This window comes from Eurytemora carolleeae, unplaced genomic scaffold (genome assembly GCF_000591075.1).
Source record: "Eurytemora carolleeae unplaced genomic scaffold, Eaff_2.0 scaffold96, whole genome shotgun sequence".
NCBI lineage: Eukaryota > Metazoa > Arthropoda > Copepoda > Calanoida > Temoridae > Eurytemora > Eurytemora carolleeae.
The window spans coordinates 160,149-179,441 of NW_019396134.1; the positions used below are offsets into that span (position 1 = coordinate 160,149).

The window sequence follows — 19,293 nt, forward strand, 5'->3', positions numbered from 1 at the left end:
TGACATTTCTTTCTTTTTAGATGAGGATTATGAAACGAAAAGGGATTGTGAAATAAAAATAGAAATGGAGGATATTGAAAATACTTTTTACGGAGAATCAATAGAACATGTTAAAAACGAAGAACCTTCTAATTTCTGTCCATCAGTTGGCGTAGAGTCTACCCATACCCCGGAACCTGTCTGCGTAGAACCTACTGATGTACTGGATATTGTGTGTGAAGAGTCCAAGGAGACCAAAGTTCCCGAGATAAAGGAGGAAATTGATGCAACAAAAAAGAACCAAGGTAAATAAATAAGTTACCATATCTTGTTTTACAATTGTTGATTGACGCTTTAAAGTTTTTTAATTGCGTCAAGAAATTGTTCCATGCTTTCGGTGTTGGCAGATACATCGAATAGAATACCAAGGCTATTAATTTAACAATTTGAAACAAAAGTAAAAGTTATATTAGATGTCTAATGTATTTAATGTAGAGTAAAGTGCACCATCATGATAATATTCGGCTTATTATTTTTTATTTTAGATTAAAGCCCTTCACAACTTAATAAAACAACTTGGTTGTATTTAGTCAACTAATTCATTGACAGATAGTAATTAAGAACAGTGTTGGAAAGCGTTTTTTTTCAATTTAATGTAAGGGATTTATTCAAGTTTTTAACAAAGGGTGCTTTGTGCACAATCATGTCAGTAGTGCAAGCGACTTTAATAATCTGTGCACGTACAGAACAATATATCTTTTAACACAAAATAAAGAAAAACTATGTAGCATAGAAAAAAGTTTATAAAAATACTATGAAAATTTCTTTTTATATATTGTTAATAAAATGCAAGGATAGAAAGATATGCCAGTTCAAATAATCTGGCTAAAAATCTAAGAATAAGATGTAATGCAAACATTCCAATTATATCCAATACCCTTTGATATACAATTTTATCTCAAAAATTATTTAAACACATCAATATTTGTCCAATGCAAAATAAAAGTTAAGAAATCTTACCTCTTGTTTAAACGCACTTATCAGTCATATGAAGACCAAATATGAGGAAACTTCTTTTATAAAAGTTTTAGAATTATACATTATACGTAATATTGTCTGTATACATGATAACTCGTTTTTTGTCCAATTTGGATATGTAGGTCATTAAGTTAAGAAACCCTTAGTTTTATTATAATTACGCATCTGTATTATTATGGAAATGCACTTTACTCTTTATGATGTCTAATTGCATTTAATGAACTATAAATTCCATATAATTGGCTAAATTATTAATGTTTATAATATGTTTTCTTAGCTAAAAGGGACTGTAAACTTTATTTCAAGTGAACCTCCATTTATTTGACAATGATCCAAGGAAAAAATATTTTCTTTTTTTCTGATAATTTCCTTTTATTTCTTTCTAGTACAACTCCACAAGTCACTTTTACAGAGAAATTATTAAAGATAACATGGTTTCTCTATGAAAGATAAGGATATCTCATTCTTCATTTATCAGACAAAGGTTTAAAGGAAAACGTTGTAAATCGTACATGCCTCTCAACAAATGAAGGTTTACTTGAACATACAGTTCCTTTAAGCTAATAAACCATAAAATAATCATGTGGGGATAGTAAAGTATTTATTTTTAATTTTAGAGAGAATCTACAAAGAGGAAGAAACTGAAAGAAAACATCAAATCAGAAAAGCCAGAACGGTGAAAAGTAATCTATTAAGATTTTCTTGTACTTTATGTGAATATAAATCAGCAAGAAAAGATAATTTAAATCAGCACATTTTAGTAAAGCATGAAAATGTCGGATACAAATGTGACCAATGTGATCGAACCTTCACCCAAATGCCAAGTTTAAAAAGGCATACAATAGAAATTCACAGTAAGCAGAAGCTAGAATGTAATAAATGTGAATTCTCTACTCCAAGGTTAGAAGTTTTAAAGCTACATGAAGACAGTGTTCACAGAGGCATTAGATACCCCTGTGATGTGTGTGAATACGTCGGGGTTGGTAGCTTACACTTGAAAAGGCACATGGTGTTACAGCACAATGAGACTGGAATTACTGACGAAAGAAATGTTTTTCCGTGTAGTGAGTGTGATTATGTCGCTGGATCTACGTCTTATCTAAGAATTCATATTAAGAAGCATAAAGAAACATCTTCCATGTGTGATCAGTGTGACCATATAGCATCTAATGAAGGAAACTTAAAGATACACATTGACAATATTCATAATAAAAGTGTCATTTACTCTTGTGATCAGTGTGAATATAAAGGATATAGTAAACCTGCATTATATCTGCACAGAAAACGACATTCTGAACATCATCTTTGTGATCAATGCCCCTATGTGGGAAAATTAAAAGCCAATCTCAAAAACCACATAAGAGTAGTACACGAAGGATTAAGATTTCCTTGCGACTTATGCAATCATATGGCAATAAGTCGGGGTCATCTAAAAACACACAAAGAGGCTGTTCATATCGGGAAAAAGTATCCATGTGATCTGTGCACTTTCTCTGCCTCAAATAAAACCAACTTAAAAGAGCATAAAGCTTGTAAACACGATGATACTAAGCATCCATGTGACCATTGTGATCATTTAGCGTCTACACAATACGCATTAAGGAAGCACATCAAATCAAAACATTAAATTTTTTTGTGAATTGAAGTATTTATTATTATGATGATTTATATTTTTATACATTTACAAAATTTAATATCTATCTATCTATCTATTATGACATCCCAATAACACGAATGTTACCAGGAAACCACCCTTCCCTGAAACCCTCTGCCTCCCTGAGGAGTACGTGGGTCAACCTATTTATGTTACTTGGTTTTGTAAACACTGAACGTTAAAACTATTTATGTCTTAACAAACAAGTAATTTAATTAAGAATATTTCAGATTAAGAATGTCGAGATGTTACAAGACAACGATAACGGATCTTCAGGTCAATATACTTATTATTAATATATTTATTAATCTGAACATTCTCTGAAATGCGCAAGTATTAAAGTCTTGTTTTTGCGAATTCTATTCTGTCATGATGATTTATTTAATTTTATCCTTCACACTGCCCAGATTAAAATGCCAGAGACAAGCACAAACTATAAAAATAATATTTTTTCTAATTTCAGGGTTTACAAGCTGTAACTGATGATAAACGAGTATTAAAACAAATATTGATTGATGTTCTCAACCTGAGGACTGGAATGGAAGATAACCTACTTCTAATACAGAATGTCTATCACACTGTAAAAAATATCAAGTCCGTGAGCACAGATTTGATGAATGCAATATCCGTAGTTCAGCAACATATTGATTCTATGAATAGAGTGTGTACACTGGGAGTATCCTGGCTCAAATATGATGTGGATTTTTCTCTTAATTACATCACAGGTTAGATAAAATTCATTAAATAGAATTTTCTAGCTCGGAAATCCAGCTTTGTCGGGAATCCAAATTTTCTCAAAAAATCCCTAAAAAGTCCCTGAATTTAGATATTTTTAATTCAAGCTATAAAGACATTCCATTTGGTCTACTGAGTTTTCCAATCAAAATTTGAGGAAAATCGGTCAAGTTATGATCCGATATAACAAGCAAACAGAGATAACTACTTTATTTATATAGAAGACCTAACAAATACCAAACTCAATGTTTTAGACGCTCAAAATGAAAGAGACGACCCGAAACCGAAAGAGAATCCTGAATGTGAGATTAAGATTGAAATACCAGATTGGAAGAACGCAGTTATCATTGATCACAAAAATGATATGAATATCACAGGCTGCGTGGAAAACTCGGAAACCGAACATGTAGACTCACTAGTTGTCAACATCATGGAAACTCAAGTTTATCCAGCCACCGACGATGTAAAACGAGTAGATGTAAAGGAAGCTGTCTGTGTAGAACCTGGAGTTAAAAACTGCGTTAAATCTATAGACAAACTGATTCCCAAAATGAAAACGAGTAAACGCGTAAAAAAAGGTAAATTTTCGCTAAAAACATCATTTATTATTAGAAAAAAATTAAAATTCTAGAGATTAAAGTAGGTTTTTTTAGAAATGGTATTAAAACAGGAAACTCAGAGTTCTGAATCAAATGAAGGATCTGATAAAAATGACGTTTTTAGATTTCCATGCAATTTGTGTGATTATAGAACAAATCGTAAGAACACCTTAAAGAGGCATACATCAAGTGTTCATTTAAAAATTCGATATAATTGTGATGAATGCAACAAAACCTTTTCCCAACCCAAGAGTTTAGAAAGACACAAACTGAATATTCACCAGGGAGAAAGGGTGTATTGTGAAGAATGTAGCTTTTCTACTCCCCGGGTGGAACTATTGAAGCTTCACCAAAACAGTGTTCATAAAGATATCAAGTTTGTTTGTACTTCATGTGATTTTATCGGACTTACAGAACGCCAGTTTATTATACACAAGGTGTTGAGGCACAACGAGACGGATATAGCTGAAAATCAGACTAGTTTCCCCTGTGATAAATGTGATTATGTGGCGGGTTCAATATCGTATCTAAAGATACACGTGAGAAAGCACAACAATGGTGACGATGAATCTTTAATATGTGATCAGTGTGAATACGTGGCTCCTAGAAAGTTAAACTTGAAATTGCACATGGAGAACAAGCATAGCAGTGTTTTGTACACTTGTGATCAATGTGAATACAAATGTTACAGTAAAGTAACATTTAAGCTGCATAAAAAAAAGCACGAAGGTAGATTTTTATGCGATCAATGCCCCTTCATTGGAACATTAAAGTCTCACTTAAAAAACCATATGAAAATTAAACATGACGGATTTAGAGTTCCTTGTGATTCTTGCAAGTTTATGGCTCAAACTCAGCAGCATTTAAAAAGACATAAAGAAGCTGTTCACATTGGGGTTAAATACCCCTGTGATCTTTGCTCATTTTCATTTTCAAACAAATCAAATCTAAAAGAGCACAAAGCCTGCAAGCATGATGATACTAAACATCCTTGTGAAGAGTGTGATTATTTGGCCTCGTCGCAAATAGCTCTGAGAAAGCACATGAAAACTAAGCACCCCTGTGCAACACAACTGCAGTAAGTTTTATATGTCTTGAGCGCTCGGTTTTAATTTAAAGGGACTGTAAAGGAAAACTGAAAGGGGGTATAGGATAAAACCTGAGAATCTCAGGCGTTGAACGATACATAGAAAACATCTATCTGATGTTTCTGTCTCGAGAAATTGACATAAAACTGTGTCAAAATTATACGAAAATTCAGATTGGTTTCGTATTTGTGGAATATGATCTGTTTATACCTACTACTTCTATACAACAGTATATATTTATGAATTTTCGTATAGATTTGACACGGTTTTATATTAATTTCTCGAGACAGGAACATCAGATAGATGTCTTATATGTTTTATCGTATACCCCCTTTCATTTTTCCTTTACAGCCCCTTTAAGTGCCACGAATGACTTCCCCGAAAAACTTGTTAGCATGAAATTTAATGAATCTTGTACAAGACTTTTAAACAGAGATTTTGATACAGATCAAAATTGAACGAACGTGGAAACTGTAACTCATCATTTATTAAACGTTTTTGTATTCTACCCACCTTTGTATACTCGACATAAAAAAACTGGTTTCCTGTTTAAAATTATATTTTCAGAATCAAAATGAATGAATTTGATTCTCAAAGATTGGAAATTCATAAAGATCTTCAGGAAAACATATATTATTTGGAAAACTATCGAATTACATTTTAATAAAAAAAAATCTATTTAAAAATTCTAGGACCCATTTAACTGATAAAAAAATAATCGGGAACAAATTTTACCAAAGACGTCGAGTCATTTTCATCATTGATTGAATTGATTGAAAATAAAGTTTTTGTACGATTAATTTGTCAAAGGCTTTATCCCAAGTGGAAACTTACCAACTGTGCAATTTTCCATGTATGTTCTAGCCGCAGTTCTCGTCCCCTATTTCAGCCTGCGGCGCATCAGAAGATCTAACCTAACCATTTGGAAGTTTCCGCTTGGGAAATTGTCCTTGGGAAGTCGTCCTTGTGAAAATGCCTAACACCGTTTAATAATATTGTTTCGCTAGAGTATAGAAGCAGTTTCTGATGATAAAAGAATATTAAAACAGATAATGATTGATATTCTCAACCTGAGGAATGGAATGGAAGATAACCTACTTCTAATCCAACAAATCCACCGGATGATACAGAAGGAAGGAGAGGAGCAGAGGGGATTTAATGATGTAATCAATGCTGCCCAGCAACATATTGACGCAATTATAACTGTTTATGCAATGGGAGTATCCTGGCTGAAGAACGATACTGACTTTGCTCTCAGCTTTATTCAAGGTTTAGAATTAATACAAAATCATAATAATAATTTTGGAAGGGACGAGTCCCAAGTTAAGGAAAGCATGGCCGGGTTTGCTGTAATAAGTAACGATTAATTAGATTTTCTATGTTTAGAATCGGCCTTGAACTAATGGGTTTAAGTGGTTTATTGCCTTGCAGGGACAGTAGAAGTAATTACATGTGACTTTACATTTATAGATTGGCATGTCCGATTCACAACGTTACCCTTATTGTCTGAAAAAGACTGTCTGAGATATCCATAATCTTATCTTTAAAAATGAGTTCTTCTAAATTGTGGTTTCTTGATTTACTATGTAAGAAACAATGGGGGAAAAATTAGAATCAAAAAAGTTTCATGAAAAATATGTCCCCACAATTACAGTCCCTTTAAGTATATACCCCTCTGTACAAATAATATTATATGTAGATGGAAACCTGGAGACACATGAAGACGACCTGACCGACGAATATGGTGATATTAGAACAGATTTAGCTGATACGGTCGGTATAGATCACAGCTACGTAATTCTTCCTCAAACATTGAGGAAAATAAAGACTCCATTAAAAAAAAGAGGTTAGTAAANGCCCATACAAACACACATCCTTTCAAACTCAAAAAGAGAAAAACGAACGATTTGAGTAATAGTTTAATTTATTTTAGTAAAATTTAACGACAATCCCAGCCTGCACCCCGTGGCAAATCCTTATTATACATTTTTGTTTTCTGAAAAAAGAGTGGTATTTTTTACTCCCAGCGGAATATATTCAAACTTTGTCTGATCCAAGATGAAATAAACATCCACTGTACACTCTACAGTGCCTTTACATATATTTTAGAGTGTTCAGTTCTATTAACACACCGTGAAACATACACTGTACACTCTACAGTGCCTTTACATATATTTTAGAGGGTTCAGTTCTATTAACACACCGTGAAACTTCCACTGTACACTCTCCCTTTACATATATTTTAAAGGGTTCAGTTCTATTGACACACCGTGAAACATGCACTGTACACTCTATAGCCCCTTCACATATATTTTAGAGGGTTGAGTTCTATTAACACACCGTGAAACATCCACTGTACACTCTCCCTATACATATATTTTAAAGGGTTCAGTTCTATTAACACACCGTGAAACATGCACTGTACACTCTATAGCCCCTTCACATATATTTTAGAGGGTTGAGTTCTATTAACACACCGTGAAACATCCACTGTAACTCTCCCTATACATATATTTTAAAGGGTTCAGTTCTATTGACACACCGTGAAACATCCACTGTAAACTCTATAGTACCTTTACATATATTTTAGAGGGTTCAGTTCTATTAACACGCCGTGAAACATCCACTGTACACTCTACACTCAGGTACACTCTATAGTACCTTTACATATATTTTAGAGGGTTCAGTTCTATTAACACACCGTGAAACATCCACTGTACACTCTCCCTATACATATATTTTAAAGGGTTCAGTTCTATTAACACACCTTAAAACATCCACTGTACACTCTCCCTGTACATATATTTTAGAGGGTTCAGTTCTATTAACACACCGTGAAACTTCCACTGTATACTCTCCCTTTACATATATTTTAAAGGGTTCAGTTCTATTGACACACCGTGAAACATCCACTGTAACTCTCCCTTTACATATATTTCAAAGGGTTCAGTTCTATTGACACACCGTGAAACATCCACTGTAACTCTCCCTATACATATATTTCAAAGGGTTCAGTTCTATTAACACACCGTGAAACATGCACTGTACACTCTATAGTACCTTTACATATATTTTAGAGGGTTCAGTCCTATTGGCACACCGTGAAACATCCACTGTACACTCTACAGTCCCTTTACATATATTNATTATTATTATTAAAAATGGAACAGGAAGACGACATTTAATCAATCATATGTTTATTTGATGTTGTTAGCAATTCCATCATTTTATGTTTTTGTACTAATTTTTAAAAAGTTTGTCAGAAATCAAACCATAAATAGAAAAGTCGTCTTCATTGTATTGATATGAACGCCAATTAAATGTCATTATTTTATTTAAGATGACTCTGCCTACTCCAACACAAAACACCTGGATAGTTCTGATCTGAACCAAGATGAAACTGAAATAAAAACAGAAAACGAGGAATCTAATCTCACGGTGGACGTTGACCCCAGCACTGTATTGAATCTAGATGTTAAAGTGGAGGAACCTTATTTTGACCATATTAACCAACAAACAGGTGAATACGACTTTAAGAGACGAAATTGAGTTTAATTTTAAATGAAACTTTACCAAAAGAAAACTCATCTAACTTTTGTTTTGAGCATCGTTTATCTTGCTTGATTTCGATATCCATTGTGGGATAAATTTGAGAAAAAATTCTTCATCCCTGAATTTATTTTTCCGTTTAAATTGGGCGGATCGCCTAGTAATTGGAGAGTCTCCAAACTGGAGCTGTCCTGGGCAGACCGCCTAGAATAAGTCTTCTCCCTAGGGTGTAAACCCCGTGGATACGTTGTTTCGACGGTCAGGAGCGCCGACCCCTATTTCATTGAATGATGGGTTGTCCTTTAATAATAATAATAATAATAATATATGACCCAAGAAACCCCCTGTTTATATTAAGAGATAATCAGAAAACTCTGGAATAGTAAGACGACTTTGATAATCAAGTTTTAACATGAACCACGGCAATTGTGCAGTGTATTTTTATACGGGTCTGGTAAAACTATATGCTTTGTAACACCATCAAAGACACTTAAGTATGTCTATAATGTCGTCTTCCTATTCCCTTGTTTTCTGGTTATCACTGTATTATATATATATTTTACATATATTTTAGAGGGTTCAGTTCTATTAACACACCGTGAAACATCCACTGTACCTCTCCCTATACATATATTTTAGAGGGTTCAGTTCTATTAACACACCGTGAAACATCCACTGTACACTCTATAGTACCTTTAAATATATTTTAGAGGGTTCAGTTCTATTAACACACCGTGAAACATACACTGTACACTCTATAGTACCTTTAAATATATTTTAGAGGGTTCAGTTCTATTAACACACCGTGAAACATCCACTGGTTCAAATAAGAAACTGAAAACTACCAACATGATTGAAGCTTCTGATGTTAAAATAGAACTAGATGACACTAATGACTACTCGAGTGCTATCGAAGATTCACTGACAGAAGAGGGTGGCTGGAATTTCACTCATCAAGGTAAGCACTCATTTTTTTAGCGAATTGATGTTTTTCTAACCTAAAACGTTAGATTTCCAAGGATTTAAAGTGAACAACGATTGTATTATTTTTATTAATTGTATTAATATTATTAATATTATTAATATTCATTTCTGGAATAAAAATGTTATCAAGTCATCCTATAATCCTGAGAAAATTGATGTAAATATTTTAATTACTGAGGTTTTGTGTCAGCGAGATGGGATTGGTAGATTTGCAGAACAATTTAAGAGGAATCTTAGATGCACGATTGTTTGAAATTCTGTGCTTATACATTTTGCGAGATGGTTATTATAAATAAATATTATTATTATTATTATTATTATTATTATNATATATATAATAGGACCAATTTCTTCTATTTTATTTCTTGGCACTGCTGTAAGAAATCTAGCCCCGAGATAACTCAACGATAACTACACTCAAAGTCTAATTAGAATCTAACTGACTCTATCTCTAGCCAAAACTCAAGGCTCTGTATACGTCCGTGTTAATCAACAATTCGTATTCAACTACTTTATTTTATATACAAGTAAAATCGAAACTGACCGTAATGGACAGTCAGGGTCAACATTGAAATAGATAAGATATATTACTAACATTGATAATAAGGATCATACTGGACATCAGAATATGCTACACTGCTGTATATAATACAGTAAGTGTATTTGGGAAAACTTGTTTCTTCAGGTTGTCTACTTACAGCAACTGGAGAGTATATTTAGCATCTGATGTCTGATATAACATTATATTAGTGAAATAAGTTGTTTATTATTTTAATACTTTCAGGAATGGAATCTGAACCTGTTCTTTTTACTAAAAACGGCGGAAGAGTTTTGGTATTTAACGGGTATACAATTACTTTATTATGTTTGTAATACATCTTTTTGATTTATCGATTAACAAACTTTATTAAACTTTGTCAATTTTTAGAATATCGAATATCGATTAAACAGTGATAATCAAACAACTCTGGAATATAAGACGACTTTGAGCTCAATTTATTTACTTCAAATACTCTAATAAACATAAGACACAGCATGTGTGCAGTGTAAACAGACCCATACAACTTAATTGTGATTCAATAAGTTACAAGTACATCTAATTGCTTTGTAATACACTCAAGTATTGCTGTCATGTCGTCTTCCTATTCCACAGCTTTCTGTTTATTACACATGTAGTTTTTAAGGTAAAGATTAAAAGACAACGTTGTGAATCTTTTATGGCATGTTTTCTATTGAGACCAGACATTAGAGGAAAACCTTTTTTGGAATGTTACATCGTCTTTACGCAACATCCCCCTACTGAACTTCTGACCTACTAACTTTCCGACCTAGTGCAATATCGGACCTACGCCAGCTGTTTATTTTTGTTTTATTTTAGGGTTAGGTTAGGTTAAGATAATTTCTGGGCCGAGCGCTGCGGTTAGGACAGGCTAGGGGCTGAACGCCGCGGCTAGGACAGGCTAGGGGCCGGGCGCTGTGGCACAAGTCCATATAGAAGCTGTAAAACCATGCGCTAGTAGGTCGGATGTGTAGTATAGCGGATTTGGCGTAGGTCAGAAGTAGAGTATAGCGGATTTGCTTAGGTCGAAAAATACACCACCTCTTTTGTGAAAGATCCTGTATTTTCATAATCAAGACGACTTTTAATATAGCTTTAGACAAATAAATATGCGGCATCTGCGCTTAACATCAAAACAAAATTTCTCTTTAAAAGTTAACAATAAAGAAATAAAAAAAAACAAGTTTGTATGCAAATACAAGTTATTTATTTAAAAAAAAATGATATAGTGGAAATATATATAGATTTTTGTTTCGGGACAACACAACATGAATCCCAAATTTTATAATATCCCAGAATTAGGGGAATTTGGTGTTCATTGTTTTGAGTATGTTTCAATTCTTTTTACTTTAATGTTGTGTATTCTTATTTAGTTATATTTTCCGACGGAATCGAGCTGTGGAATCAACTAATGTAATGTACTGGAAGTGCCAGGAAAATAAAACTAGAAAACCAAATTCGGTAAGATTGTATTAGTTATTCCTGACACCCCCCCCCCTGGTGCCAAAAGGGTGTGTTTACCACCCTCAAGAATTGAATAATCAAAAACGTTTTCCAATTTACATTTGGTGGTCTAGAGATGGGCGCGTTCGACATTTTTTCTGTTTGTTCATTCTTCGTTCGTTAAATACCCATTTCGTTTTTTTCGCCAATTAAAGTTCATTTATTAGTTTTTGTACGCATCTACGAAAATATTTTACCCAATTTCTGAAATATATATATGCCCCTTTATGATTTGTTTTTCTAGTGCAAAGCTAATCTGAAAACTACTTATTTTGATGTTATGATTGACAAACCTGGACCTCAAGTGATCATTGAGGTAAGCATTAGATTAATAAAATTAACATAGCTTTGTGTTACTCATCTTCGAGCATTTCTTTTTCGTTCATTAAAAAAAAATTAAATTTGCGGCTTTTTCTGTTTTCTTTGGCAGATTTCCTAAATGAAACTTTTTTAAGTATTTATTTTTGAGGCAACGTTTTAATTTTCCACAAACAACTTTTTTCTGCGAGGTCTCAAAAACAAGAGAAGAACTTAATCTAATTAGCTTTTTTTGTTGTTGTTAGGGGACTCTTCATAATCACTCAGTACCTGAAGATCAGATGATTTTGGTTGAACTTGTTTGTAATTTCAAGAAAATATTAAAACAAGACCCATCTAGATCTTTAAGGTAAGCTAGGAGTACAAGTTTTATAAAAATTAATTCAACTCCTGGGAGGAGGGGGGATTTCTAAGATTTGTATGGAAAATGAAAAATTGCACATGAACTTATTCTAATATATTTTTTTACTCCTTTTTACTCCAAAATAATTGTTGATTTTCTTCTTAAAACCATTAATTTTCCTAAGTCAGCAAACCCTGCATTTTCTGATTTTAACGTTTCTTGAATTAAAGTAAATGAAAATCTTTTACTTAACTTTTTATTTTTTATTTTACTTTTACTTTAAATTTTCTTCAGCCTAAGGAATTTAATGTAAAATATTGGGGGGAAATCGTTTAAATTTTCTGATTAATTTGTTAAAGGTCTATTTACGACGAACTAGTCAGAGGTTACCCATCAAATTTTCTGATTAATTTGTTAAAGGTCTATTTACGACGAACTAGTGAGTGGTTACCCATCAAATTTCTGATTAATTTGTTAAAGGTCTATTTACGACGAACTAGTGAGTGGTTACCCATCAAATGCTCCTGTTCCCCCATTAGGAAAAATCAGGTAAATTATTTAGATGTAGAAGTAATCATTTTTAGGTGAGAATTTTGATTTTAGGACTTTTCAAATTGAATTTGAGGGATCTATTTAGTTACCTTAAAATATTTTTTTAAGCATTTGAAAAGAAAAGATTCACGAAATGGTTATAAATTTGTGTTCATTTATAATTTTTTGAATCAGCGTAGGGTTCTAATCTAAGTCGGAAAGTGTCAGCAGAAATATCATAACAAACTTTCGTTAAATAAATTCAGAACTTCCAGAATAGAAGTAGAACTTTGAGGAAATATTCATAGCCTGGATCCGGATCCGCATATGCCCAAACTGGATAAATTTTTCTAATTGATCTAAGAAATGGATCCTAAACGCTGTTCGGACTTTTTGTTCTTAATAGTGCACTTGCGTATTTTGATCTGACTTGACTTTAAAAACCAAATGTTGAAGTGTTATCATCACCTTTAATTTTTATAAACTTCAATTAAATTTTAACACAATTTGTTTTTAGGCTTCAGTTACGGCGATTTAAGAATTCGCAGCTGGCAGCCGTTGAAAGGGATGAAATTCACACAGAATAAAAGGATAATAATATATTACAAAAAACAACGAATTTTTCGAAAGAAACCATGATTAATTGTTTTTCACGAATATTTCATACAATTTCTGGTCATTTAATCTTCTAACATTATTTTTTACGATCAATTTGTTTACTTTGTTTACTATTTTTATTTAATTTAAGAGCTTGATCTAGACGATTATATTTACGTCATCATAGATCACTAGTTTTGACAAAAACTAAATGAATAAATGATTAATATTTTCAGATCAAAATGGATTTAGATGAACTGGATTCAGAGAGTTCCCATAGTTTCACTAATATTCAGGAATACATAGAAACGTATTTTTTGTCTAAATTTCATTTAAAAAATTTTTTAAAATTATTTTGTTTTAGTTTTGATTCTTGTTAGTTTTTGTTTTACCAGAATTGATGTTGAAGGGGTGGTTCATGAAAAAGATTTGATTATGAGATATATGAAATTAGTATCAAAAGAAATTTAATCGATTCTAATATTGTGGTCTAATTTTGTTCTGTGAAAAACTTGAAACGAATTTTATGTTAATTTTCTTTAAAATTTAAATCCTTTAAGATTGGCTCAGAAAGAAAAAAAAATTCCGTTTATTTTTTTTAACCCCAAATTTACCTTATAAATGATGAAGGTTTCATCTTTATAAGCAGCGAATGGTTTGGGGTACTATATACTTTTGTTCTGTTTATTATTATAATTATTACCATTTACCAATCAACCTACAGTCAAAGTATCATGTCCTATAGATTCCCAAATATGCGAAACAACTGTCAATTACCTTTATCAGCGCCCCCCCCCCCCTGAAAAAAAACGTTTGCTTACAGGGAAGATGATCGATCAAATATTATTTTTAAGATATATCCCGTTACTTAACGTTAAATCTCGTGGACTGTCCTTCTTTCTTGTTTGAATTCTATCGCTTGATTAGAGCCGAGACGTTGTTGGGGTTGATAAACTAACATTGAAGCAATTAACAGTTGATATTCTCAAGCTGAGGCAGGGGATGGAGGGAAACCTACGTTCAATGAAACAAATCAATATTCAGATTAAACAGAATCAACCAAAAGAGAATGGAGAAGGAAAGGAAGAAACTAATGTAGAGGAGAAGAGAAAAGGAAGCATAGAGGAGGAGGAGGATGAGAAGGAGATGAAAGCAAAGGAAGAAAAGAAAGTAGTGGATGTAAATAAAGGATTTGATGAAGTTATGAGTATAGCGGAGAAACATATAGAAACGGTGAATGCAATGTATAGTCTCGGGGTCTCATGGCTTAAAGATGAAAATGATCTCAGTGGTGGCAAAGGTGACATCTTTTTAATAATATTTTTTGTAATCTTTTGAAAAGGGGAATGGGTACATTTCCCTTCCAATGGCACAAATTTTCAAGATGGATTCAAGCCTTCATTTTTCAAACTATTTTCTTGAGATTTTATATAAAGGTCAGATTAGTGATAAACCCCGTCAGACTGAATGGAATTAGATTATGACAATAATACAAGGAATCAAGAATGCATTTTCTAAGGGCAAAACTGAAATCTCCGACCATAATTGTAAATAATTGTATGTAAATAAGTAAAAAAAGCTGAGAATTAAAAAATACAAAAATCCTCAAGAAATTAAGCTTCAGATTTTTGTGGTTTTCAATTACTTATTCCAGACGTAAATCAATATTCCAGTTTTCCTGTAAAATCTAAGAAGATTTTCTTTAAAAATTAAGATGTTACCCACTTTTTTAATGATTTTGTCTTGGATGGGGGGGGAATAAAAATTGGATTTGATTTTTTTACAGCAAAACATCTTTTTTGTCTTGTTTTATTGATTTTTTATGCGCAAAAAGTTTACATCAAAGAAATAAATTTAAAAAGATTTAAAGAAATCCTTGAAAATTTCTTATGGTGCATTTTTATTTTCAGTCCAGAAAGTTGATTACAACTATGATCTGAATCCAAAGTTTGAACAGAAAAACTTTAAAAATGAAGATGGTAACTCAAATTCAATTTCCAAGGGAAAAATGGCGGGAATCAAAAGAAGGAAAAAATAGACAAAAAATAATTTATCAAATAATCTGGAAGGATTTTACCCAACATAATACAGGCCCAAAGGTGTAACTAAAATCATAAAAACCAAACATATTTTGACATTTTGAAAAAACATTCCTAGAGTTAAACACTAATCTAACCTTAATGTAAAATCTCAAGAAAATAGCTTAAAAAATGAAGGCGTGAATCCACCATGAAAGTTTGTGTCAATTGAGGAGAAATGTGCACATTTCCTATTGATTTGATCGAATAAAACTGTTAAACCAGAAGAACCAAAATTTGCACAAAAAAAAATTTGATTTGTAGTAAAAATGTAAAAAAATTGACAATTCTTGCGAATCTCTTGATCTTTGTAAACTTTTCAATAAAAATTTTATTCTCAAATCAATCTTAATTTCCAGTGACCCTCCGTACAAAAATTTTAATGCCTTGTTTACAACGGTATCCCTAGTTCTTAAACGCTTTGTCTTCTCAATTATGAATTAGATATTAATGTTTATAGTTCTAAAAACTGGTTGTTTTATTGTGATTTCTCTTCATTAGTGATAAGTGTATTTCTACTGCAGAACATATAGGAAATATCAAAATTAAATACATTTAAGCCTAGAAAACATTTTCTACATTATTGATGAGATAAATGTTTCAAGGGTATCGTTGTGAATTGTGAATTGCTATCGTTGCATGGATGGTTACTTAAATCCACCTGTAAAGTCTCTTTAACTCCGGATACTTCTAGATCCTGAAAACCCCCTAGACCATAGATTAATGGATGAAGAAGAGGAGAATAAGGAGATGGAGAGGATGGATATGAGAACCTGGAGATGTGATGATATAAAGATAGAGATGGACGAACTGGAGAATACAGTGATCGTAGACCAAACCAATGTCAAGCTCAAGTTGGAGGATTGTAAAATGGAATTAACAGGTATAGTTTTTTTTGCATTTATTTTCTGTCAGGGTCAAAATTTGGCACAACTGAAGAAAAACAAATGTTAAAAAAAAAACATTTTGGCCTTGACAGAAAAAAAAATGCAAAAAACGAACTAACTGAATGTGCTTCACAACTAACAGGTAAACATTTTAGGGAGTACGTACATTCTTGTTCTTTTCATGTTTCACGACAACACCAAGTTCTTAGAAATGACGAGAAAGATTTTTGTTTTTCTGTCTTCTATATATAAATTTGGCTTGTCTGTTTGTCTGTTTGTCTGTCTGTTTGTCTGTTTGTATCCAATAAACGTCAAAACGGCTGAACCGATCGGGCCCAAATTTGTTGTGGGACATCTAGGGACTCCAGGGAAGGTTTATGAATCATCAAAATTTCAAATATTTGTCTCCATCAAAATTCGATCGTCATTAAATTTTTGAAAATTTTGAAAATCCGCGAAATTTTTTGTGAAAATCCGCAAATTATTTTTGTTTTGTTCTACGATGTATACATAAAGAGAACATGTTCACAATTAATTTAGGAGATGGGCGCGAAGCGCCCACTAAGGCTAGAAAGAAGGGCGCGAAGCGCCTTGAATTTCTAGTGATTGAAATTTCCGTAATTTTCTTGCTCTTCTACTGTAGAAAGTTGTTTTCCAAAAAAGTCGCAGATTATCAATTTTTGTTTAGAAAAACAAAATTATTTTTGTTCATGATGCTAAGTTCATTATTCAAAATACTCTGTAAATAGTGGGTTGCTAGAGATGATTTAGATAGACCATCGTAAATCCAACAGATAAACCCTAAATGAGCCATACATCGAAATAATTTATCATATGTCGTCTTGACAATTTTTCAATGGGTTTTATACTATTTTACACAAATCTCAGTATTTGCGAAAATAAATAAATAGTAATATGCGGGAACAGTTTTTAAGAGCTCCATATAATTATTTAATTTAAAAAAACTAAATATCTGCACCATTCCATTATCAGAAGTGAAGAATACAACATTTGATGAATTCTTTCGATGTATAGCTTATTTAGGGTTTAACTCTATTTTTATTTCAGAATATGCTCCGCTGCCTGGTAAAGTTGAGTGTACAACTGTCCTGGAGTATCCATGTTTACATTGTGAATTTAAAACCTCGAGTTCCCGGGATCTAAAAATACACTTTCTCAATGTTCACACTGAACTCACACACCGATGCAAGCAGTGCAAATTCGTCGGGTTGACAAAGGAGCTTCTCACCAAACATAAACGAACCGCTCACAACGAAGGAGGTGAGCTGCTGGACTTTAAACCAAAAATTAAGACATTTAACGTGAAAGCTGCGGGTCGGGCTCTCCTGAAAGCCATGGAAAAGGAGGACGCGGAAAAGGAATTTATATGCAGACATTGTCAAAAAGTTTTCGGGAAACGGAAATATTTGACAAGTCATCTGAAGAATGTTCATGAAGGGATGAGATATTACTGTGATGAATGTCAATATTCCTCTTCGTATCAACAGCAGCTTAAACTTCATAAAGACTCGGTGCACAGGGGTATAATACATGCTTGTGATAGATGTGAATTTGTCACAGCACTCGTCAGAAATCTGACAAAGCACAAAATCTTGACCCACGGGGATACAGGGATAGTGGAAGGAGGCCCCCTCTATCCATGCGAGGAGTGTGAATATGTTGCTGGTCTCCGGTCGAATCTGAGAATACACGTGGAAGACCGGCACAAAAAGCTTAATGTATTCATGTGCGATCAATGCGATCATAGAGTTTCAACCAAAGCAAACCTAGAGGCTCATATAGAAAGTAAGCATAAGAAAAGGATGAACTATCCCTGTGATTTGTGCGACTACATGACGCATAGTCTAGCATGTTTGAAGAAACATAGACTACGACATGACGGTCAACATTTGTGTGATCAATGTCCTTATATTGGGAAACTAAAGGCGGACTTAAACAAACATAAGAAGGTTAAACATGAAGGATTTGGATATCCTTGTGATCAGTGCAACTACTCTGGACCCGATAGATCGAAACTGAGACTGCACAAGGAAGCTGTCCACATGGGGGTTAAATATACTTGTGAAATTTGTGATTTTGCCGCCTCAACCAAGGATAATTTACGTCAACACAAGGCTTGCAAACACGATGATACTAAATATCCTTGTGATCTGTGTGATCACGAGGCGGCAACACCTGCAAGGTTGAGAAAACACATGAAGATTAAACACACTGATAACTCAATATCTCCTGTTAACCTTGCTAATTATTCAGATGATCGTTACAAGAGCGAAGAAGAAAGATTTTAAACTGAACGTTTTTTTCTAATTATTTTCAAATGATCAACTTTAAATAGTTTGTATGATTTTTATTGTTACCTTAAATTTGCGGGGTGTACATTGTACAGTGTACAGTGTACATCCCACTCCCCAGTGTGATTTCTATTTACTGAAGTCTGAGGGATTGCTTTTCTTATTTATAGTTAACCATATTTATCTTGAAGATTTAATAACTCGTTAAGTGACGGTCGTATGTGATGTCATATGAAATGTCAACAAACTAGTTTTGAAGGATTTGAAAAAACTATCGTACACTTAAATCTGTGCATTTCTTCCTGTATTGTACATTGTATATAGGGTCGGGTTCCAGCGAAAAGGTTAAATTGATTCGCGAAAAGTTCTCATTTTTTGCAAATCTTTCGCATTTTTTGCATTTCGTTTGCTATCGAAAATTTTCGATTTTTCGCCAAATTTCGGTTTTGTCTGTTTTTCTGGGAAAAAACGAAAATTTTGCACAAAAATACGGAAGAGAAATTATTTATTATGATATAACAAAACTAACACTTGGACCA

General features: G+C 32.9%; 4 protein-coding genes across 15 annotated transcripts in view; all 4 read left to right on the top strand.

Annotated features, from left to right (window-relative positions):
- Positions 1 to 2,902, top strand: part of LOC111695953 (zinc finger Y-chromosomal protein 1) — a 4,184-nt gene extending 1,282 nt beyond the window's left edge. For all 4 annotated transcript variants that reach the window (XM_023465444.1, XM_023465445.1, XM_023465446.1 and 1 more), the window contains 2 exons: positions 21 to 284; positions 1,635 to 2,902. In XM_023465444.1, coding sequence (XP_023321212.1) covers positions 21 to 284; positions 1,635 to 2,644 — 1,274 coding nt within the window. In that variant the 3' untranslated portion in view covers positions 2,645 to 2,902. The remainder of the gene's footprint in view (positions 1 to 20; positions 285 to 1,634) is intronic.
- Positions 2,864 to 5,662, top strand: LOC111695950 (zinc finger protein 142-like). Of its 8 annotated transcripts, none has more exons than XR_002763968.1 (5): positions 2,864 to 2,947; positions 3,135 to 3,396; positions 3,661 to 3,984; positions 4,060 to 5,150; positions 5,445 to 5,521. XR_002763968.1 is itself a non-coding variant. In XM_023465430.1 (5 exons), the coding sequence occupies exons 1-5, from the start codon at positions 2,909 to 2,911 to the stop codon at positions 5,464 to 5,466; spliced, it is 1,671 nt and encodes a 556-aa protein (XP_023321198.1). In that variant the 5' UTR covers positions 2,864 to 2,908; the 3' UTR covers positions 5,467 to 5,662. The 8 variants fall into 8 exon arrangements, 7 of the variants coding, with proteins under 7 accessions (XP_023321198.1, XP_023321197.1, XP_023321202.1 ...); XM_023465430.1 differs by having other exon boundaries at positions 4,060 to 5,083; positions 5,445 to 5,662; XM_023465429.1 differs by having other exon boundaries at positions 4,060 to 5,083; positions 5,455 to 5,662.
- Positions 5,636 to 13,714, top strand: LOC111695965 (uncharacterized). Its single transcript, XM_023465457.1, has 12 exons — positions 5,636 to 5,715; positions 6,101 to 6,362; positions 6,793 to 6,939; positions 7,684 to 7,738; positions 8,171 to 8,187; positions 8,434 to 8,613; positions 10,411 to 10,471; positions 11,559 to 11,646; positions 11,933 to 12,004; positions 12,252 to 12,355; positions 12,830 to 12,898; positions 13,398 to 13,714. The coding sequence occupies exons 1-12, from the start codon at positions 5,668 to 5,670 to the stop codon at positions 13,465 to 13,467; spliced, it is 1,173 nt and encodes a 390-aa protein (XP_023321225.1). The 5' UTR covers positions 5,636 to 5,667; the 3' UTR covers positions 13,468 to 13,714.
- On the top strand, positions 13,695 to 19,063 carry LOC111695949 (zinc finger protein 708). 2 transcript variants are annotated; one of them, XM_023465428.1, is made up of 4 exons: positions 13,695 to 13,773; positions 14,522 to 14,777; positions 16,250 to 16,438; positions 17,511 to 19,063. In XM_023465428.1, the coding sequence occupies exons 1-4, from the start codon at positions 13,720 to 13,722 to the stop codon at positions 18,749 to 18,751; spliced, it is 1,740 nt and encodes a 579-aa protein (XP_023321196.1). In that variant the 5' UTR covers positions 13,695 to 13,719; the 3' UTR covers positions 18,752 to 19,063. The 2 variants fall into 2 exon arrangements, with proteins under 2 accessions (XP_023321196.1, XP_023321195.1); XM_023465427.1 differs by having other exon boundaries at positions 13,697 to 13,773; positions 14,405 to 14,777.
- Positions 19,064 to 19,293: the final 230 nt, after the last annotated feature.

Excerpts from the sequence above, each read along its gene's own strand:
- LOC111695949 (XM_023465427.1), top strand. The coding sequence starts at position 13,720 with ATGGATTTAGATGAACTGGATTCAGAGAGTTCCCATAGTTTCACTAAT. Across the intron at positions 14,778-16,249 it reads TGATCTCAGTGGTGGCAAAG|ATCCTGAAAACCCCCTAGAC; the intron begins GTGACATCTTTT and ends GGATACTTCTAG. Across the intron at positions 16,439-17,510 it reads TTGTAAAATGGAATTAACAG|AATATGCTCCGCTGCCTGGT; the intron begins GTATAGTTTTTT and ends TTTTTATTTCAG.
- LOC111695965 (XM_023465457.1), top strand. The coding sequence starts at position 5,668 with ATGAATGAATTTGATTCTCAAAGATTGGAAATTCATAAAGATCTTCAG. Across the intron at positions 6,363-6,792 it reads TGCTCTCAGCTTTATTCAAG|ATGGAAACCTGGAGACACAT; the intron begins GTTTAGAATTAA and ends TATTATATGTAG. Across the intron at positions 12,899-13,397 it reads CCCCCATTAGGAAAAATCAG|GCTTCAGTTACGGCGATTTA; the intron begins GTAAATTATTTA and ends ATTTGTTTTTAG.
- LOC111695950 (XM_023465429.1), top strand. The coding sequence starts at position 2,909 with ATGTCGAGATGTTACAAGACAACGATAACGGATCTTCAG. Across the intron at positions 2,948-3,134 it reads CAACGATAACGGATCTTCAG|GGTTTACAAGCTGTAACTGA; the intron begins GTCAATATACTT and ends TTCTAATTTCAG. Across the intron at positions 3,985-4,059 it reads GAGTAAACGCGTAAAAAAAG|AAATGGTATTAAAACAGGAA; the intron begins GTAAATTTTCGC and ends AGGTTTTTTTAG.